General features: G+C 66.1%; 2 protein-coding genes across 4 annotated transcripts; one reads left to right on the plus strand and one right to left on the minus strand.

The window, feature by feature from the left end:
- Positions 1-4759: 4759 nt before the first annotated feature.
- On the plus strand, positions 4760-10074 carry CCDC86 (coiled-coil domain containing 86). The gene is given in 5 exon segments (XM_079788081.1): positions 4760-5144; positions 5146-5570; positions 7678-7807; positions 9303-9377; positions 9493-10074. Coding segments are annotated over 5 exon segments (1062 nt in total). The 5' UTR covers positions 4760-4826; the 3' UTR covers positions 9607-10074.
- A 130-nt stretch (positions 10075-10204) lies between these two features.
- On the minus strand, positions 10205-14533 carry PTGDR2 (prostaglandin D2 receptor 2). 3 transcript variants are annotated; one of them, XM_079788079.1, is made up of 3 exons: positions 14461-14533; positions 13038-13149; positions 10205-12550 (listed from the first exon to the last, which is right to left on the minus strand). In XM_079788079.1, the coding sequence occupies exon 3, from the start codon at positions 12535-12537 to the stop codon at positions 11353-11355; it is 1185 nt and encodes a 394-aa protein (XP_079644205.1). In that variant the 5' UTR covers positions 12538-12550; positions 13038-13149; positions 14461-14533; the 3' UTR covers positions 10205-11352. The 3 variants fall into 3 exon arrangements, with proteins under 3 accessions (XP_079644205.1, XP_079644206.1, XP_079644204.1); XM_079788080.1 differs by lacking the exon at positions 13038-13149 and having other exon boundaries at positions 14461-14532; XM_079788078.1 differs by lacking the exon at positions 14461-14533 and having other exon boundaries at positions 13038-13655.
- Between the last annotated feature and the right edge of the window lie 6703 nt (positions 14534-21236).

Consider the following 21236-nt stretch of genomic DNA (forward strand, 5'->3'; position numbering starts at 1 on the left):
TGGACGTGGGCGGAGGGGCGGTGCCTGCTGACCTGTCTGTCAAGAGCTGCTTCCAGGCCCCAGGATGAAGCCCCAGCTGTCACCGCGGACCTGTGTCCAGGGCCCTAGCTCTGCCATCTAAACCCACGCCCCGGAGCCGAGCTGCTCACAGGCAGGGGCTGGCGGCAGAGTTCAAGGTGGAATGTCCTGAGTTCACGTGTGCTCCTTGGCGTTTGTGGGCCGCAGCTGGGGAGCCGGCGGGTCCTGAGGCCCCAGGAGAAGACCCTCAGCAAGCCAGGCAGCCTCTGTGCTCTCCGCCCGCCTGCAGAACGGGACGTGATTCCCGCTCGGCTCAGCCGTCCTCCAGGGACAGTTTGACATGTAACTGTTTCAAGACAACGTCAGAGCCATCGAGGCGGGGCCAGTACCGCCCAGTTCCCTGCTGTGCTCCCAGGGCCTCTCAGCCGATAAACAGCTGATAAACATTTGGTGGATAAATGATCGAGAGCGAGCTGGGCCGCTGCCCGGCGTGGGCACCTGCAGGTGTGGGCCGAGGGCCAGCATCCCCCAGGGGCTGGTGCTGGTCATCACTGCAGCATCTGGACCCCCAGGCCACACCCACTGAGCCCGCACTGGGGCGGGGCCCAGGAGTCTGTTTCAGTAGGCTCTCCGAATGACTGATGCTTAACAAAGTTTGGGAAACACGGTTATTGCCCGGCCGCGTGGCTCAGTGGTTGAGCATCGGCCTGTGAACTGGAGGTCATGGTTCAATTCCCAGTCAGGGCACATGTTGGGGTAGCGGGCTTGATTCCCAGGGTCGGGCGTGCAGGAGGCAGCCGATCCATGATTCTCTCTCATCATTGATATTTCTCTCTCCCCCCTCTCCCTTCCTCTCTGAAATAAAAAAATATATATATGAAGAACATTCACTCCTCGGCCCACCCCACCCCTTCCCTGGCCTGTCTGAGCAGGGGACACGCAGCAGAGACCTCGGAGGCCCCAGGACGGGGGAGATCTTGTCAGGGGAGGGGAGCGGGGGGAGCTGGCCTGGCCCCCTCCTGTGTCAGCAAAGCCTGCAGCTGCCCTGAGGGTCAGGAGAGAGGCTCAGCAGGTGCGCAGCTGCCAGCGAGGCCTCCCTCCACCGCCAGCTTCCCTGCTCCCTGGCCACGCCCTGGACAGCGGGGACCTTCACGCTCACCCAGGCCCGTGCTGAGGTCTGCGCCCCTCTCTGTGGGACCTGAGACCCCTGAGCGCTGGGAGCAGGAAGGAAAGGTGAACCTTCCAGATCAGTGCACGCGATAAGACTGGGCGGTGACCCGCAGGTTCTCGCAGGGCCTGCCTGCTGCTAGGCCCCGGAAGGGGCTGCTCACACACGCCCAGGGGTGGTGCTCATGTGGACGGAGAGAGCTGGGACTCCAAAGAGGCCAAGACAACACGCAGGGGGCAGGCGACAACACGCGATTCCAGAAAAACGCACAGCTCAGGGCCCCGGGGGCGGGGCTGGGACCAGGCCGAGGGTTCCCATTGGCTCGGGGTCGGGCCACACGGATACGAAACCAATCATGGAGTAGAGCCCGCCCGGTGTGGCTCAGTGGTTGAGCGTCGACTTATGAACCAGGAGGTCGCGGTTCAATTCCCGGTCGGGGCACATGGCCGGGTTGTGGGCTCCATCCCCAGTGTGGGGCGTGCAGGAGGCAGCCGGTCAATGATTCTCTCTCATCATTGATGCTTCTCTCTCCCTTTCCTTCTCCATCTCCCTTCTCTCTGAAATCGATTAAAAAGAAAAAAAGTCGTGGCTCTGCAGGCAGGAGCCTAGGTGTGGATCCTAACTCTACCACCTGTTTGCTGTGTGACCTTTACAAGTGTCCCGGCCTCTCTGTGCCTCCGTTTCTTTAGTGTGAAATGGGAGGGATAACAACAGCGCCCGCTGCACAGGGTCGCCACCCGAGGAGTGGGAGTCTGTCCTGCAGGGCACGAGAAGAAGCCTGGCATTGCTGCCCCATCGTTGTGGGTGGGTCCCTCCCTCCAGGCAGGGCTGAGACAAGGACTGAAGTGCAAATAGTCCTCACAGAATGACCCGGCAGCGCCTACCAGTGAGCTGAGGCAGGGACGGGGGGGGGGGGGGGGGGGGGGCGCTGAAAGGGGCACTGGGGTGGCCAGGGGAGCCTAGCAGGCAGGCAGGGCTCACGGGGCTCTCAGTGGGAGACCCCCAGGACCCTTCCTCTGAGGGTGGGGGGCTGGATTCTCGCGTGGACAGCAAAGGAGTGTGGGGGCCAGAGTCCCAGCAGCGACCGCCACGCCGGCCTTTCTGAGGTGGTCGGCGTCTCCCGGGCCCCGCACACGTGTGTAAGGACCTGGGAGCAGCTCGGGCCGGAGCGGAGCGTCCTGGGCCGGAGTTCACCGATGCCTGGGTTGACAGTGGGGCTCCACAGGATGCACAGAGGGACACCCAAGGGCCCCGTCTGTGCAACACCTCCCCTCACACCCTGGCAGGCGCCTGGGTTGCCCTCGAAGGGGGCAGGGCTGGGTTTGAGCAGGGCTGGGGCGGGGGCCCGACGCGAGCAGAGGCGGGCGGTGTCCCGTCTGGTCACACGTGCCGGGCGTGGCTGGCCTTCGGGTCTCTGGCAGGTGCAGGACTTTAAGGAACCGAGAGCTGGGGCTGCAGGAGCGGGGCGAGGACCTCCAGGCAGCTTCTGCGGCGGGCACGGGCGCGCCCGGCGGGGCGGGGGCTGAGGCAAAGCCTCCCTGCAGGGCGCGCCTCGCCCAGGATTGGGAGGGCACGGAGTCCGCAGAGGAGCCGCCGAGAGCCAGGGAGCCAGGGACTAGCCGAGCAGCACGGCGCAGTCACTCCGATGACAGGGAGGGGCGTTGGAGAGACCGGGCCGCCTTACCCTTGGGAGGCGACTTCATGGGGTGCACTGTTTGCCGTGGGGCCCAGCGGGGAGGGCGGGGTGTTAGGGATTCCCAGTCCACTTCCTCCTCCTCCAGGACCCTTCGCCTGAGCCTCCTCATCTCCTCCTTGACCCGCGGTCAGGCCGGCTGGGCTCCCTCGGACCCTGCAGATGACCCGGCAGGTGGGAGCTGTGCTCGGCCCCTGCCCTTCGCCTCTGCACCCCCTCCCCCCCAATCCTTGGATAACTTCCCAGGCCCCCTCCCAACCCCTCCGATGGAGAAACAATGGTTTCTAAAGAAGCCGCGGCCGGGGGACAGGAGCCCTGGGGTCCCAGAGGCCATTCCCAGGCGGTCCTAAGGACGGCCTGGACAAGAGCTGGGACACAGTTGGGCAACTTTCGAGATGTTCCTCCCCAGAAAGACTCCCGCTGCCAACGCCGCCAAGCCCTCCCGGGGCCTCACGCAGCGGGGAGGAGGCAGGTCTTACCCTGGGCAAGGCCACAGGCTGAGAGGAAGCTCAGCGGCCATCCACCCTGCTGCTGGAACGGGCTGAAGGGGCGCCTGAGAGGGGGTGCAGCCTGGCTGAGGGCCCAGGCGAGCCAGGGCAAAGGGGTGCATCTTACCAGTACCCCAACCTCACCCAGAGATGTTGCCAATGTTGAAAAGGGAGAGCCATACGTTTTATTTTATTTATTCTTTATTTTTAAAATATATTTTTATTGATTTCAGAGAGGAAGGGAGAGGGAGATAGAAACATCAATGATGAAAGAGAATCATGGATCGGCTGCCTCCTGCACGCCCCACACTGGGGATCGAGATTGCAACCCGGGCATGTGCCCTTGACTGGAATTGAACCCTGGACCCTTGAGTCCGCTCGTCGACGCTCTATCCACTGAGCCACACCAGCTAGGGCTATTTTATTTTTTAAAAAATATATTTGTATTGATTTCAGAGAGGAAGGGAGAGGGAGAGAAACATCCATGATGAGAATCATGGGTGGGCTGCCTCCTGCACGTCCCCTACTGGGGATGCCGTCCAACTGGGCACATGCCCTTTACCAGAATCAACCCAGGACCATGCAGTCTGCAGGCCGATGCTCTAGCCACTGAGCCAGACCAGCCAGGGTGAGAGCCATACATTGTATACTTCAGCTCAGGGCGGGAGAAGAGGAGGCAAGGTGTGCACATTTAACCCGTAACTCAAGACTAAGAGATCTTAGCCGGTTTGACTCCGTGGACAGAGCGTTGGCCTGCAAACTGAAAGGTCCCAGGTTCCATTCCAGGTCAGGGGCACATGCCGGGGTTGTGGGCTCCATCCCCGGTGGGGAGTGTGCAGGAGGCAGCCAATCCATGATTCTCTCTCATCATTGATGTTTCTCTCTCTCTCTCCCTCTCCCTTCCTCTCTGAAATCAATACAAATATATTTTAAAAAATTTTAAAAAAGACTGAGATCTCCCGCCTCCAGGACCTGCCGGTCACCGTCACTCGGGCGGGAGGAGTGCTCCCACAGGGTCCGTTTAGATGCACTAAACCAGGGAAGACCCCCCACACGACCACGAAGAAACTGAGGCCCAGGGAGGGTGGGACCCCTACCCAACTGCCCAGGAGTGGGTCAGCGGCCACGTTTTCACCCAGCCTGGCCTGCGGGTTCCCTGGATCCTTTCCCGGTTCTCCTCTCTCCAGGAAAGGGGCCTCCCGGCCCGCCCCTGCTGCGCACTCCCTTCCCTTCGGAGACCGCAGGTGACCTCGAGCTGGAACTCCACAGCGAGATGCGCCACCACGCTCTGCGCATGCGCCCAGACCCCGCCCCCCGCGCCGCCCAAAACCAACATGGCCGCCCTGGCTACGGACGCTTCTGCCCAGCACGGACGTGGCGGCTCCTGACGTCATAGGACGGCGCCGGCCGCCCGGAGACGGCACGTGCGCTCGGGTTTGGGGGGTTTCCGGGCCGGGCCATGGACACCCCGCGGAGGCGCAGCCGGCGGCTGGGCGGCCTGAAGGCTGAGCCTCCCGGGAGCCCCGCCGCGGTTCTGCGGGCGAGACGAGCGCTTGCGGAGTTCGAGTCGGACCGGGAGGAACCGAGGGAGCCCGCGTCTCCTCGGCGTGTGCGGCCGCCCGGCCTGGAGTCCCCCCGACGTCAGCCGGAGACACGCCCGGGATCGCCCAGTCTGGGGCCCCCCCGGAGGGAGCCGGGTCCGGGCCCGGGGTCCCCCCAGGGTCAGCAAGATCCAGGCCTGGAGGCTCCCCGGAGACAGCCGGCGTCGAGTCCTGAGCGCCCCCCGACGTGAGCCGCAGCCCGGAGGGGCGTCCCCGCAGGCCTTCCGGAGCCGAGGAGACCCGGGCGCGGAGTCGGCCCCGAGCGCGGAGGAGCTGGCCCGGCGGTCCCCCCGACACCAGCCGCCGGGCCCTGGGTCACCAGGACCTCACCCCGGACAGCCAGCGCCGGGCCCGGAGCCCTCGCCGCCGCCGCAGGAGCGGACCCCCCCGCCACCCGGCTCGGCCCGGGGCCCGCACCTGCCGAGCCAGCCCCCTCCGGCCCGGGGGCCGGTGAGAGACGGCCTTTGGCCAAAGAAGCGAAAAGGGTCTCCACCCCGGGCCCCGGCGCCCAAGAAGCTGGAGGAGGAGGAGGAGGCGGTTCCGTTGATCCCGAAGGGAAAGCCCAAGTCGGGGCGGGTGTGGAAGGACCGCGCCAAGAAGAGGTGAAGGGGGGGCGGGGGCGGCGGGGCCTGGCGGGGTCTGGGGGGCGGGGCCCCGGCGCAGCCTGCAGGCGCCCTCCGGTTGGAAAGAGCTCACAACCGACGGCGATCCTCAGGGGGTGGGTGCCCTGGGACCCCGGGAGGGTGACAGCTCGGCTGTTTCCATGCTGCTTTCCGGGTCCCCGGGGACCTCACGTGTGAGTTCATGCGCCCGCATTCGTTTACCTCTGCCCGCCCCAGTGAGGAGGGGAAGCAGGCAGCACTGCAGCTGAAGCATGAGGTCTGTTCACCCCGATGTCTGTTACATCATCTGTCTCTGTGGGACAGTGTTACCGACACAGGACATAGGACAGGCTAAGCACTGGGGGTGGGGGTGGGGGTGGGGGGGGGTGAGCCTTTCAAACAGGGACCAGCACGCCCCGGCGTTTGCTCTGCAGTGAGCCCTGGAGGCAGCCGGTTTAGCCTCATCTTGCACACCAGGATTCTCCTCGTGTTGCATGTGAGGAAACGGGGCTCTGCAGAGAAACCAGGGGTGCGCAGACCGCAGGCGGTCGGGGTGAAGCCAGAGAAACCGGTCAGGAGGCTGTTGCTCTGGCGTTAAAACCCCGTCAGAGGCCGCAGGCAGGTCGGGATGAGGGATGAGGGCCGAAGGCCCCGGAGTTGATGTTGGGGCCTTGGAGGAAGCGGCTCCAGTGGCTGGCGGTGAGCCGGAGGCCAGGCGGCACGGGCTCCAGGTGTCAGCAGAGGGGGCGTGGGGGGCAGCAGAGGGGGCGTGGGGGGCAGCAGTCACTGCGGGAGCCTGGTGCAGTCCGCTGTCCCTGCTCACGCTGAACGCTGCCTTCTGCCCGGGGCTCCGGGGACGGCCCGCCCCTCCTCCAAAGGGGGGTGTTTACTGAGCACCTACTGTGCGCAGAGCCCTGTGCGGAGGACTTCTGCGGCCCTGTCTCAGTGACCCTCCCGTCAGCCTGCGGGACGGAACAGGTCTGTCTCCATTTCCCGCGGGAAGGCGCCGCGGCCCAGCTGCCTTGCGCACCCGCACCCGGGCTGACTCAGGCCTGGAGCCCAGGCCCGCCCCCTTCCATCGCCAGGCAGAGCGAGGCTCTGGAACTGCGCTGCCCGGGCCTTGGCCACCGCCACAGGCGGCCATTTACGTTTAAATGGATTAAAGTTAAAGTTGAAAATTCATTTCCTCAGTCACACCAAGCACATGTCAGGTGCCCGGCAGCCGGTGTGAGTGCTGGCGTCCGGGTTGAACAGCGTGAAGGTAGAGCGTGGCCGCCGTGACCGAGCTCTGCTGGGCGCGCCGCTCTGGCTGCGCCCAGGTCCCCACTGCCGGCCGCTCAGTCCCGCTCTGGGTGGGACGAAGGGCACCCTGCGCCCTGTCGCTGCCCAGGAGGCCAGGCCGTCGGCAGCGGGCCCTGGTGGGGGAGAAGGAACAGTGGGGGCATGCTGGGGTCAGAGGCAGGCCCAGTGGGGGAGCAGCGCAGAACCAGCTGGAGGTGGGCAGGTGTGGGTGAAGGTACGGGCTGTGTGCCGCACGCCGGGGCGAAGATGGCCCAGAGGGCTGTACTGACCTTCCGGGGACGGCGCCGGGGCGGGACCCCGACCTGCGTGTCCTGGCAGCTTGCGTGAGCCTTCGCCCAGAGGTGATCCCTCTCCTCGTGTGGCACCTCGAGCCCGCCGCGCTCACGTTTCTCCCGGAGAGAGGGGTTCTGATCTGACAGAGAACTTGCCCTCCAGCCGCCCCAGGAGGGAGGAGCCCTCTCCAGCGTGTGCCTGCCCACCCGCCGCTGCGCTGGGGAAAGCAGCAGGGCTTCGCGGCGGAGGCTGGTGCCTGGACTCGGTCACAAGCAGAGATTCGGGACTGCGGGGCGGGGGGCCTGGGCTTGCTCCTCTGTGAGATGGACAGAACAGGAGTCCCCACCTCAGAGGCTTAAGACACGGCGGGCAGCCGGAGGGGAGCCCTTGCCTGCCCGGGCCTGCGACCTGCGGGGCGACGCAGGCAGTGGGAGGTGGTTCTGACTGGGCTGGAGGAAAGAGCCCGAGCTGGGAGGAGAAGCGGGTGCAGCGCAGGACCCCACGAGCCCCCCCCCCCCCCCCCCGCCCCCAGGTTCTCCCAGATGGTGCAGGACAAGCCCCTGCGCACCTCCTGGCAGCGGAAGATGAAGGAGCGGCAGGAGCGGAAGCTGGCCAGGGACTTCGCGCGGCACCTGGAGGAGGAGAAGGAGCGGCGCCGGCAGGTGAGGGCAGAGCCGGTGTCTGCCGGAAGGGGGGTGTCTGCTGGAAGGGGGGCGGGGGGGCTCACACAGGTGCCCAGGGGGAGCCTGGCCGGGAGCAGTGCAGTCTGGGACCACAGGGCAGGGCAGGCGGGGTTGGTCCAGCGTAGCCGGGCTCTGCGGCCCGAGGCCGGGGGAGGCCGGCAGGAAGCCCGTGCCCACCGGTGGGAGGACGGTCAGGGAGACGCACCGGGCCCTGCTCAGGGGAAAGCAGACAGATTGGGAAGCCTTCCCCCGGGTTGTTGCTGTCGCTCTCCACGTGGCGGCTGCCACACATCCGCGCAGCACTGTGGATGCCCGCTCTTCCCCAGTTAGCTCCCCGAACTGGACCCAGGCCCGAGCATGCCGGTTAGAGGCTCACGCCCCACCCCTTCAGTCCTGCCCCCCCCCCCCCCCCCCTTCAGTCCGGGGAAGCCCAGGACCGCGCAGAGAAAGTGAGGCCGAAAGTGAGGCCGTGGCGTGGGCCACCCACCGGGCCCGGGCTACAGGGGACCCGCCCACCTGGTGATCCCAGGCCCCCAGGAATGAATACCTGCCCCAGGCTCTGGACCCGCCTGCCGCCGGGGGCAGGGACCCGTCACTCGGTCGGTCATCGGTTGGTCATCTGTCCCCAGCTTCAGTCGCCCCAGCGCCCGAGGTCCTTAGAAGGAGCGGCTGTCGCCTGCGCTGAGGCCTTATCTCACTTCCTAGCGGCAGCTCCGTCTTGGGCAAGAGGCCTCCTCGCTGTGCCCTGTCCGCCCAGACCTGCCTGAGAGTCCGTCTCACTTCTCATTTCTCACCGGGGCCCAGGCCACGCCTGCCCGCTCAGGTCCCAAAGCCAAGCGGGCCCCTGGCCGTGCAGCAGCCTGGACGCCCCGCCCCCGCCCCCTGGCCCAGCAGGGACGGCACCCAGCAAAGCTGGAAACCGGCTTCCGTCCCCGACAGTCTCCCTCTGCATCCATCTGGGCGTTCCCAGTGGCCGGGCGACGCAGGCCCCTCCTCTCGTTCCTCCGAACAAGCTTAGGGGGGCGTCCTCATTGTAAAGATGGGGTGAAGCGCAGAGGTTAACTCCTTGGCCAAGGTCACCCTTTAAGAAGTAGCCGAGCCAGGATTCGAACCAGAGCCTCTTTGCTGCGGCCTCCACCCTTCCCAGCCCTGCACCTGGGCACCTGGACTTCCGGGCAGAGGGTGGGGTGAGGGGACCGCCCCCCTCCTCCCAGGGGCCTCTGTCTACCTGTGCCTGAGTTTCCCCTGGGGAGCCCCGTGTCTGAGTCCCCGCAGCCCCGCCCAAGCCTCTGTCCTCAGCTGCCTCCCAGGTGCCCACCTCAGGCGGAGCCGGGACCTTCCCCCACGGTGGTCCCATGGGCCCTCCACCCGCCCTCCTCCCCGGGAACGGCCAGCGCTCCCTCGGGGGCCTGAGACGGGGCTGCCTCACCCGGACCCACGTCCCGTCCCCCCCGCCCCCCTCCCGTGCACCCAGGAGAAGAAGCAGCGCCGCGCCGAGAACCTGAAACGCCGCCTGGAGAACGAGCGCAAGGCCGAGGTCGTCCAAGTGGTGAGTGGCGCCCCGTCCCTGCCTCCTGCCCCTCCCCTGCCGCCATCCCAGGCCTCCCTCCCTGGGGAGCAGGGGGAGACTCCAGCCTCATCGCGGCTTTGCCCTCGCACCCCAGATCCGAAACCCCGCCAAGCTCAAGCGGGCGAAGAAGAAGCAGCTGCGCTCCATCCAGAAGCGGGACACGCTGGCCCTGCTGCAGCCGCCGCCCCGGCCGGCCGCCCAGGTCTGAGCCGGCAGCCGAGGCCTGGAGCCGAGCACGCCCGTCACGCGCCTCTGCTGGGCCCGCACGCCCACTCTGGCTCCGTGAGAGGGACCCCGCGCCGGATGGGACAGCCCAGAGGGAGCCGGGCCCTGGCAGAGGTTAGGGGCTGGGCAGGGGTTCAGCTCCCCCCCCCCCCCCCACTCCTTCCCCAAGTGCCTTCAAGCCCAGGAGAGCCCGCTCTGCCTCCTGAGGGAGCTGGTTCCTGAAGGGCGACTCCCCCAAATGTGCATGTTCTGTCTCAAGGTCCGGCCCTCCCAGACCAGGAGGCCGGCAGGGAGAGCCCAGCTCCCATCCCTTCCCGAGCTGCTCTGCACCCACTGAGCCCAGCCCCACCCGCTTTCAGCACTGAAGGGTGAACATGGGAGGTTGCGGGGTTCCCCTCCAGCCCCCTCCTGTACCAGCCTCCACAGAAGCCCCAAAGATGTGCCGAACTCACGCCCGTCCAGGCTACAAGCGTGTTTATTGAGCACCTGCTGTATACAGGCAGAGCGCGGGTGCCAGGGATGCAGACGCTGCCCGCGGAGCTCCCACTCCCTCGGAGGAGACAGACGAGTGGAGTGGATCGCGCGGCGACGGTGCTGTGACTGCAGGGGAGGGCCTGGGCGAGGGGTCCATGGGTGTCTTCCTCAGCTGTCCGGCGGCTGCAGTTGGCCGGGCACCCGCTGTGGGCTGCCCTGCCTGGTCCTGAGCAGCACACCTGCCTGCGCGACTCCAGGGACCCCGCGGGGTGGCCCCGGAGCACTGGCCCTCCCACGAACGCTCCGCCCCCCAAACGCGCCGGCACCAGCTCCGCGCCAGGCCCGGTGCAGAGCCGGAGGCGCAGTCCACCTCGCTTCCGGCAGGCGGCGGAGGGAGACCGGCTATCCGGCACACGAGCCTGTGTGGTCGGAGGTGGGCGCTGCAAGGATCTTGGGGTGACCAGCATTGCCACGCGGCGTGCCATGGGACACCGGGCACCCAGAGGTGTCACATTAGCTGGGAAATACGGCTGTGACCCCGGCAGCTGCTGTCCCCATGGAAACACGGAGACTGAAGCCGCCCACTGCACTATGGCTACCCTCACTTCCCGAACCCGTGACCGTGGCACCCCTTTGCTCTTCCACCTGTAAACTGCGCGGGGAGAGGGGCCGGTCACCGTCTCCATCAGCTGGGGTGCGGGCTGTGCTCACCACTGCAGTGACCGAGCGGGGATGCTCAGTGGTCGGCGGGCAGACCTGCTCTGGGCCAATCGCTAACCTGGAATGTGGGCACAGCGTCCGGCTCAGTCACCATTGGCTGAGACTGGAACGGTGCTCCCCAACCTTCCTCACTTCTCCAAAACATCACTAGTTTCTGTAAAAAAAAACCCGTTACCCCCCCCCCCCCGCCCCAATCTGGTAAAGTTGAGCTCCAAGGAGATGCGTCCTGTGTGCCTTAGGGCGCCCGCTGCCCCAGTTTGAGGACTGGGGTCTTAACCCCATGTGGTCGGTGGCCCAGCGGCACCGGGTGGATGTGGCCCCCTGGGGGTTAGCCATGCAGGTCCCGGCGGCGCGCACAGGGCGGAGAGCGGTGGCTTTAACTCTTGCGGAAAAGGCTTCGCTGGGTCACGCAGGCACTTTAAAATGCAGACTCCCGGGCCTGCCCTGGGGACCAGCCCTCCGAGGCCGCGCCGGGGATCTGCATTTTAACGCGCTGCCTTCCGGGTGCCCGCGCTGGTCGCTGCCGGCCGCGCCTCTAACCGGAGGTGTTGCTCAGCGCCCGGTTCAGGGGGCCCTCCTCCTCCTGGGGCCCCCGGCCCTTGGCGGGCGGCGCCGCGCGGCCCCCGCGCAGCCAGCCCAGCAGGCGCGCCGGCCGGGGCCCGCGGGAGGCGCGCAGGGCGGGGGCGGCGGCGGAGGAGGCGCGGCGGAGGCTGCCGGCGCCCAGCTCGCCGTCCTCCACCAGCACGCTCTCCAGGACGCTGCGCAGGGAGCGCCGCAGCTTGCGGAACATGTCGGGGCAGGTGAGCACGTAGAGCAGCGGGTTGAGCACGCTGTTGAAGAAGGCCAGGCTGGTGACGAAGGGTAGCCCGCGCCACACGAGCGGCCGCAGCGCCGGGTCGCCGTGCGAGCGCGCCTCCAGGAGGCTGAAGACGTGGTAGGGCCCCCAGCAGAGCGCGAAGGCCGCCACCACGGCCGCCACCAGGCGCACGAAGCGGCCGGAGCGCGGGCGGCCGCGGTGGCGCAGCCGCGCGCTCACGGCCAGGTGGCTGGCGGCGATGATGGCCAGCGGCGCCAGGAAGGCCAGCAGGAACTTGCTGACGGCCAGGCCCACGTGGCGCGAGTTGCACGTGGCGTCGTGGTCGGGCCCGGGGCTCAGGAGCAGCAGGTTGTAGTAGCACATGATGCGCCCGTCCCGCCGCGGGACGGTGTCCCGGAACACGTAGTAGGGCACCGTGTTGAGCGCCGCCAGCGCCCAGAGCGCCAGGCACACCCTGTGGGCCGCCGCCACCGTGCGGTGGTTCTGCGCCCACACGGGCCGCAGCGCCTGCAGGCAGCGGTCCAGGCTGATGGCGCTGAGCAGGAAGCCGCTGGCGAACATGTTGAGGAAGAAGACGGAGGAGTGCAGCTTGCAGAAGGTGGTGCCCAGCTCCCACGAGTGGCCCACGGCCAGGAAGTAGGTGAAGAAGGGCAGGCTGGCGGCGGCCAGCAGGTCGGACAGCGCCAGGTGCAGCACCCAGGTGGTGACCACGGTCTGGCGCATGCGGCAGCCCACCAGGAAGAGCACCAGGCCGTTCTCCGCCAGGCCCAGCAGCGCGGCCAGCCCGTGCAGCAGCACCGCCGCGTGGTCCATGTAGCGGATGCTCGAGTTGCCGTGGCCCTGCAGGCGGGTCATGTGCTCCAGGAGCGGGCAGAGCGGCTTCGCCGTGACGTTGGCCCACATGCCGGGCGCTGCCCTGGAGAGAAGCAGGCACGGAGGTGGGCAGGCAGGGCAACGGGGGCCCCGGCCAGGAGACGGGGGTCTGACTCAGAATGGGATTGCCGAGGCCCCTGGGAATCGGAAGTGACGATGACTTCCCAGCTCCCCTACTGCTGACCGTGCAGCCTCCCTCTGTGCGACATGCATGTCAGGCATAGCGTGGCCTCGCTCAGCGGGGCGGGGGGGGGTGGGGGAGTCAATGAGCTCATGTACAGAAGCATGTGGAACGGGACCGGCACGCGGCAACCCCACATGGATGTCAGCGTGGTCATCATCATTAAGCAGCTGGCCGAGCTCACATGGAGACATGGGAACAAGGTGGGGCCCGGAGGACCCCGGGAGAACAGGCGTGGCTGAGGCGTCCCCTCAAGGGCAGGAGGGTTCAGCGGGCCTGGGGGGATGAACGGACGGAGCCTGTGCCTTTAAGGGATGTCCTCCCTCCCCCACCCACAGCAGCCTCTGACCTTGTCTCTCTGCGGAGTCTCCTTGGGGCCCTTTGCTCCCACAGTGGCGGCCGGTTGGGTGTGTTGACAGTAAATAAAGGAGCCAGCCCCTCCTCTGATGGTTGAAGAGGAACTAAGATAAGAGTGGGGAGGGCTGAGCAGGAGGAACTGCCTGCTGGCCTCCAGTAGAAGCCCCCCACCCCCCACCCCACCAGGTGGGAGCTGCTGCGCAGGGGCCGCCCCAGGAAACCCCGCCTGCTCTCATTCATTCACTGGGCCATGCCCTCCGGCCACAGATGCCAACGGAATCGCTGGAGAAGCCAGCCTCCGGCCCACAGCCTCGCGGAGAACCTGACCATCTGACTGAGGGCGGAGGAGGCGGGGCCGGGTGGCAGGTGGGGGGACTCGGGTTGCCTCCGGGCCCCCAGGCACGCCAGGACTCTGGTAGGTTTCCTACACGGACGCTCTCTTGCTGACTGCACTGCGAGAAAGGTGCAGTTCTTCTCTCCATCCCATTGTGCAGATGAGAAAACTGAGGCTCTGGTGTTTAACTTGCCCCAAAGCCACCCAGACGATAGACGAGCAGAGAAGGAACGGGTTGGCGCTCAGCCCATTTTCTTTCCTCCCTCTGCTCCGAGTGAGAGATGAGGAAGAAGAGGAGGAAGTGGGGGGAGGGTATCTCTCTTCCCAGGGGAATCCCTGTCGGCCAGGATGAGAATGTCCACCCCATTCGCCAGGGACCACGTTCCTTGCAGGGTGAGGTCCTGGGAGATCAATCTAGAATGTTCCTGGCAGATGAGCCCCTTGGCGCTGGGATGAGGCAGGTGGTGGGGAGCTGTATGTGGGGCCCGTGCTCCCTGCGAAAGCTCACCCTTCCTAAGCGTTAGTTTGTGGAGCAATCACACCGTGACCTGTGCGGGCCCCCTTCTCAGAAGAGGAACTGAGGTTCGGAGAAGCAGCTTGCCCACCGTCCTCAGGGCCAGCGCGGAGCCGGGCTCTGCCGGCGGACAGCGTGCCGTCCCCTCTGCACCGTGGCATCCCCTGCCGCCCAGCAGCTGCTGGCCCAGGCCCCCTGGGGGTGCTCAGAGAGCACCGGCCCCTGCCCCCCCCACCCCCCCAGCACCCAGATGGGCCCGCTGGCTGCAGTCAGCCCTGCCTCCGGCCTCGGAGGGCCCAGCACCGGCCCTGCCTTGTTAGGGTGGAGCCGAGAACACGAGCTTTGGGGTCCGAGACCTGGGTCTCATCCCGACTCCTCAACATTCTGGCGGGTGAACTCGGGTCTGTTACCCCAAGACTGCTGAGCTTCCAGTTAACGCTGGAGAAACCAGTCCCCCTCCAGTCTTCAGCAAACCCAGCCCGCTGCCATCCTAGCAGGGAACAGCCTCTTCCCCGGAGAAACTCCAGAGAGGGCACCCCGCGGCCCGGCCCGGCCTCACCTCCTTACCTGGGCACAGGGGGGGCGCACAGGGTCCCAGCCCTGCAGGCAGGCCGTTCTGGTGGCAGCCAGCCGAGCGCTGTTAGGAGGCGGCGGTGAGTGAGGCTGAGGGAGGAAATCCTCTCAGCCCGAGTGTGCGTGTGTGTGTGTTTGGGGGTGGGGTCGGGGGAGGCGGTGTGTGCGTGTGTGTGTGTGTGTGTGTGTGTTTGGGGTGGGGTCGGGAGAGGCGGGGACAGTGGAGAGCGGGTTGTCACACTGGTGTTCAAGGAACGTTCATCTGCTCGATGGGGAAGGGACCTGACTGTTGGCCGCCCCGCTCCCCCCCCACCCCGACTCCCTCACTCACCCCATCCCTGGACAAAGGAGGCGTTACAGAGGCCAGGGCACGTGCACGTGGGAGACAGGTGTGTGCCCGGGACTGAGCCCACATGTGCAGAGGCAGGTGCTTCTTAAACAGCTTTTATTGATTGATTTTAGAGAGAAACATTGACTTGTTGCTCCACTTGTTGATGCATTCACCGGCTGCTCCTTGTACGTGCCCTGACCGGAGATGGAACCCGAACCTTGGCGTATCGGGGCGAAGCTCTAACCCACTGAGCTGCCCGGCCGGGCACAGGGCGGCGCCTGGAGAGCGGCCCGCGTGTGGACGTGCAGGAGGAAGGAACGGCCTGTCCCCCCCCACCGCCCGGCAGCCCCTCCGGCCCGGCGCCCTCGGAGAAGCCCCTGCTCCTCTGCGGCATCCGGCGGCTCAGTGCCGGCTCAGGAGGGGCCCAGGCTCCGGGGCCAGGAAGGCAGGGCGGGACAGTGGGAAGCGCAGGGCCTGGCTGCCCACCCCAGCCCTGCAGCCCTGCCCCGCGGTGAGCCGCGCCCCTTGCTGGGCCCCCTTTTGGCATTTGTGAACAGAGCGACGGTGTCTGCCTCCGAGGCTGTGCCAAGAGGTGCCCTCACTAAGCGCCCGGCACACAGTAGGTGCTTATACAAGTCCCTTTATTTCCCTTCTGGAGGAACAATGGGTATAGGCGTAGGGCGAGGACAATATAGCTTTTATTTAGAACGCCCTAGGATCAATTTAAAAAATAAAATAAAACGTCCTAGGATGCGAGGACTGAACCAGGACGTGTGCATTGAATGGCCCTCAGTCTTTACTCCCGTGGCTGACGAAGCTTCGGGGCCACGGACCCTTCTTTCAGTGCCCAGCACCTTGGAGATACAGTGACACAGGCTGAGCCCTGGCCGGCGGCTCCGTGGTTAGAGCCCTGGCCCGTGCACCAAGGAGTCGTGGGTTCCGTTCCCGGTCAAGGGCATGTACCTGGGTTGCAAGTTCGATCCCTGGACCCAGTGGGGGCTTGAGGGGGAGGCAACCAATCGATGTGTCTCCCCCTCCCCCCTCCCCTCCACTCTCTCTAAAAATACCACCACCAACAAAAACATGTTGAAACTCAGCACCCCCACATCAGGCTAAGGGTGCGCCCCCGTGGGCTTGACTCGGCGAGCTTAATCCCCAGGCCGGAGCCCGCGGACAGCTGGTGGGGCCCTCTGCCCGCCCCCCCCCAGGACAGCTGGTGGGGCCCCTCTGGTCTCCCCCCAGGACAGCTGGTGGGGCCCTCTGCCCGCCCCCCCCCAGGACAGCTGGTGGGGCCCCTCTGGCCGCCCCCCCAGGACAGCTGGTGGGGCCCTCTGCCCGCCCCCCCCCCCAGGACAGCTGGTGGGGCCCTCTGCCCGCCCCCCCAGGACAGCTGGTGGGGCCCTCTGCCCGCCCCCCCAGGACAGCTGGTGGGGCCCTCTGCCCGCCCCCCAGGACAGCTGATGGGGCCCTCTGCCCGCCCCCCCAGGACAGCTGGTGGGGCCCTCTGCCCGCCCCCCCAGGACAGCTGATGGGGCCCTCTGCCCGCCCCCCCAGGACAGCTGGTGGGGCCCTCTGGCCGCACCCCCCCAGGACAGCTGATGGGGCCCTCTGCCCGCCCCCCCAGGACAGCTGGTGGGGCCCTCTGCCCGCCCCCCAGGACAGCTGATGGGGCCCTCTGCCCGCCCCCCCAGGACAGCTGGTGGGGCCCTCTGGCCTCCCTCCAGGACAGCTGATGGGGCCCTCTGCCCGCCCCCCCAGGACAGCTGGTGGGCCCCTCTGCCCGCCCCTCCAGGACAGCTGGTGGGGCCCTCTGGTCTCCCCCCAGGACAGCTGGTGGGCCCCTCTGCCCGCCCCCCCCAGGACAGCTGGTGGGCCCCTCTGGTCTCCCCCCAAGACAGCTGGTGGGCCCCTCTGCCCGCCCCCCCCCAGGACAGCTGGTGGGCCCCTCTGGTCTCCCCCCAGGACAGCTGGTGGGGCCCCTCTGCCCGCCCCCCCAGGACAGCTGGTGGGCCCCTCTGGTCTCCCCCCCAGGACAGCTGGTGGGCCCCTCTGGCCTCCCCCCCCCAGGACAGCTGGTGGGCCCCTCTGGCCTCCCCCCAGGACAGCTGGTGGGCCCCTCTGGTCTCCCCCCAGGACAGCTGATGGGCCCCTCTGCCCGCCCCCCCAGGACAGCTGGTGGGCCCCTCTGCCCGCCCCCCCAGGACAGCTGGTGGGCCCCTCTGGCCTCCCCCCAGGACAGCTGGTGGGCCCCTCTGGTCTCCCCCCAGGACAGCTGATGGGGCCCTCTGCCCGCCCCCCCCAGGACAGCTGGTGGGGCCCCTCTGGTCTCCCCCCAGGACAGCTGATGGGCCCCTCTGCCCGCCCCCCCCAGGACAGCTGGTGGGGCCCCTCTGGTCTCCCCCCAGGACAGCTGATGGGGCCCTCTGCCCGCCCCCCCCAGGACAGCTGGTGGGCCCCTCTGGTCTCCCCCCAGGACAGCTGATGGGCCCCTCTGCCCGCCCCCCCAGGACAGCTGATGGGGCCCCTCTGCCCGCCCCCCCCAGGACAGCTGGTGGGCCCCTCTGCCCGCCCCCCCCAGGACAGCTGATGGGGCCCCTCTGGCAGCCCCCCCCAGGACAGCTGATGGGGCCCCTCTGGTCTCCCCCCAGGACAGCTGGTGGGGCCCTCTGCCCGCCCCCCCCCCCCCAGGACAGCTGGTGGGGCTCCTCTGCCCGCCCCCCCCCCAGGACAGCTGGTGAACGTGACTGACACAGGAAGAGGCCCTTTTCTGAAGAACAGCGTGGTGTTTATTTTTGTGGGCTCCCACCGTGGGAACCGGCCGCCCCAGCACGCGCCGCAGCCAGCGGGAGCTCACTGTCTCCGCGAGGAGGACGGACAGATGGACGGACGCCAGGAGGGCAGGATGCGCCTCTGCCCGGGGCTCCGGACCCAGAGCTGGGGCAGAGCCTCTGAGCAGAAGGGTCTTGGGAGGAGCCGGAGCCGGGGCGCTCGCCGGCCCGAGGCAGAGGCGGGAGCCGCAGCAACCGACCCGCCCTGGCCCAGTCGATGTGTCTCTCACATCCATGTCTCTCTCTCCCCCTCCCCCCTCCCTTCCACTCTCTCTAAAAAAACCACCACCAACAAAAACATGTTGAGAACTCAGCACCCCCACATCAGGCTAAGGGTGCGCCCCCGTGGGCTCGACTCGGCGAGCTTAATCCCCAGGCCGGAGCCCGCGGTCCCGAGTGAAGCTTGAGTGACGGGGACCTGTGCTGGGGCGTTCCTCACGGGAGCCGAGAGGGAAGAGGCTGAGGGTCCCGGTCCTCGGCCCCGGACTGTCCTCTCCGCCGGGCTGGGCTGAGGCTGAGCGGAGCTGCAGGGGACCAGGGGGCAGGCGGGCCCTCGGACCTGAGGCCAGAGCAAGGCGGGGCCTGCGAGGTACAGACCAGCAAATCCCCGCCTGCCGCCTGCCGGGCGCACCCCGATGTGTCTGAGGGTCCAGCAGGCCTGGGTGCAGCCTGGACGTTTGCATTTGTATCGAGTTTGGGGGAGGGTCGGCGATGCTGCTAGACCCGCTGGGGTGGGGAACTCTGCCCGTGGGTCTGCCCCTGGTTTTATTAGCAGGAGAGACAGACGGAGAATTAACACGTAATGAGCACTTCAATCTCATGGCATCCACTTAGGTTGATCTTAGTCTTTTTAAAAATATATATTTTATTGATTTTTTTACAGAGAGGAAGGGAGAGGGATAGAGAGTCAGAAACATCGATGAGAGAGAAACATCGACCAGCTGCCTCCTGCACACCCCCTACCGGGGATATGCCTGCAACCAAGGTACATGCCCTTGACCGGAACCGAACCTGGGACCTTTCAGTCCGCAGACCAACGCTCTATCCACTGAGCCAAACCAGTTTCGGCGATCTTAGTCTTTTTTTTAAATATATTTTTATTGGTCTCAGAGAGGAAGGGAGGAGAGAGAGAGAGAAACATCCATGATGAGAGAGAATCATTGATCGGCTGCCTCCTGCACGCCCCACACGGGATTGAGCCCGCAACCCGGGCCTGTGCCCTGACCGGGAATCGAACCCTGACCTCCTGGTTCCTAGGTCGACGCTCCGCCCCTGAGCCACGCCCACCGGGCAGGTTGACCTTATTCTTACCCCCATTTCACAGATGAAGAATTAATCACCGTCGGGTTCGAATGCTCGCTCGCTGCAGACTCTGTTCTCCGCGCTATACGGGCTGACATGTCACCCTCACCCACGCCTGCAAGTTAGGGGGAGTGATGAACCCATTGCACAGGTGGGGAAATCGAGGTGCAGGCCGGGGAAGTGCTTTCCCCGAGGTCCCTGGTGGGTGAGTGGAGGAGCTGGGACCCTCCCAGGCTGACGAGCTGGCGCCCACGAGCCTTTGGACAAAGGCGGAATCTCCCCCAGGGCTCGGGGCTCCCCCTCCGGGACAGCTTGGCACCCCTTTTCTCCAAGGCCTTGTCTTCCTCTGCCTTTCCAGGGCCTCGGGGGCCACGCTCTCCTCACGGGCGAGGTTCGTGGTCAGTTAGGAAACACCTTTCTACGTGTTACCCATCCCACCCCCACCGGGACCCCCACCGGGACCCCCTCACCCCCACTTTACAGGGGGGGGGGCGGGCCCTTCCCTCCTGAGCAGTGAGCAGCATGGAATCCAGGTCTCTCAACGCTCCTGGCCACCGGCCTCCCTGTCCCCCAAAGCCCACCCTGCCCCCCACAAACGCCCATCGGGGTCAGGGGAAGCCCTCGTCCCAGGAGAGAGCGACGCACACAGGAGGAATGACCGTGCTGTGAGGAGCAGTGGCCACGGCCCCCCATCGAGTCCTGTGTTCACAAGGAGAAACGGGGCCCCGTGGAGAAGCCTGGTGGCCCCCCCTCACCCAAGGCACCACTCCTGTGGGCGGCGGCAGGACACCCCGTGGAAAGCGCTGGGGCCAACACCTCCCCCCCCCCAGCAGCCCCGCCTGTCCACGGCTGAACAGTGCCCCCACCCCACCCCGGCCCCCCATTCACATGCTGAAGCCCTAAGGCCCCGGCTTCAGACCGGCCCTCCTGGAGGAGACAGGTGTTAAGAGGTGATGGAGTTCATACGAGGCCGTGAGGGGGCCCGAACCCGGTCCGACCCGCCGGGGGTCCCGGTAAGAAGAGGAAATCTGGACGCACGCAGACGTGCCTCTCGACGTCCAGAACTCAGGAGGCGGTGTCGGCTCCAGCCCCGTTTCCGTCCGTGTTCGGTCTCGGCCCCGCCTGCCTCTCACCAGGAGGACGCCGCAGAGAAACGCGAGCGCGCCCGGCCTGCACGCCCCCGCGGTGTCCAGGGGGTGACGGCGGGAGCGTGACAGGGGCCGTCCCAGGTGGGAGGCGGCCAAGGCGACATGACCCTGACCTGGGACGGGACCCTGGTCTAGGAACCAGGCTCACGAAAACACACCTTCCTCCCGGCCATAAAAGTCCTGGTTCCCGCCGTGGACGAACCGAGGGCGAGGTTTGCAGATTACACAACTGGGTACAGGAGTGCTGAGCCCCTGATTTTTATCTTGTGACTGTGGTTGCTTGTTTTTAAGAAACAGGCATTAGAGACCTTATGGGGTGGGAGGAATCAGCTGTGACTAGCTCTCCAATGGCACAGGAGTGTGTGTGTGGACAGAGCAGGAGTCAGAACACCAGCTCCAGCTGGAGGAAGCAGGGCGGAGGGTATATGGGAATTCTTTGCAGTGAGTCTGAAATTCTCTTTTTCAAATATATTTTTATTGATGTCAGGAAGGGAGAGGGAGTGAGAGATGGAAACATCAGTGAGGAGAGAGAATCACTGATCAGATGCCTCCTGCAGGCCCCACACTGGGGATCGGGCCCACAACCCGGGCCTGGGCCCTGACCGGGGATCAAACCACTCTACCTCCTGGTTCACAGGCCGATGCTCAGCCACTGAGCCACCACGGCTGGGCGAGGCACAACATTAAAAAAAATTATTTTAGATTGGAGTCGGGGGTGAGAGCGAGAAACGTCAACGTGAGAGAGGAACGTGGACCGGTTGCCTCCCACACACACCCTGGACCCCACCTCTTGGTGACACCCCAACCACAAGGGTTTTTAAAAACATGCAATCCTGATTCCCGACTCTTCAGTCAGGGGCTCTGGCCTCTTGTCCCTTAGATCGTAAAATAAAAAGACAACAGCCAACACAACCACAGCTGCCCGGTGTGAATTAATCAAAATGATACCTTTTTTTTTTTTTGTCAGATCAGCCAAAAATATATTTTTGGTGTGTGCCACGCGATGACAAAGGTTGAAAATCACTGCATCGCCACATATGCCACCAAGCGAGCATTCTCAGCCCGGTTCACACAGGAAACCCGAAGCTCAGGCAGGCGTGGGCCTCGCCGCCGGCAGGGGCCGGGGCGGACCCGCCCCACCGCACCCCGAGCATGGCACTC

This window comes from Cnephaeus nilssonii, assembly GCF_951640355.1.
Source record: "Cnephaeus nilssonii genome assembly, chromosome: 13".
In the NCBI taxonomy this organism is placed as follows: Eukaryota; Metazoa; Chordata; class Mammalia; order Chiroptera; family Vespertilionidae; genus Cnephaeus; species Cnephaeus nilssonii.

Bases quoted from the DNA above. Each gene is read 5' to 3' on its own strand.
- PTGDR2 (XM_079788078.1), bottom strand. From the start codon at position 13,285: ATGAATGAGAGCAGGCGGGGTTTCCTGGGGCGGCCCCTGCGCAGCAGC. The intron at 12,551-13,037 runs GTCAGAGGCTGC...GCTTCTCTCCAG, and splicing joins AGACTCCGCAGAGAGACAAG to GGCAGCGCCCGGCATGTGGG.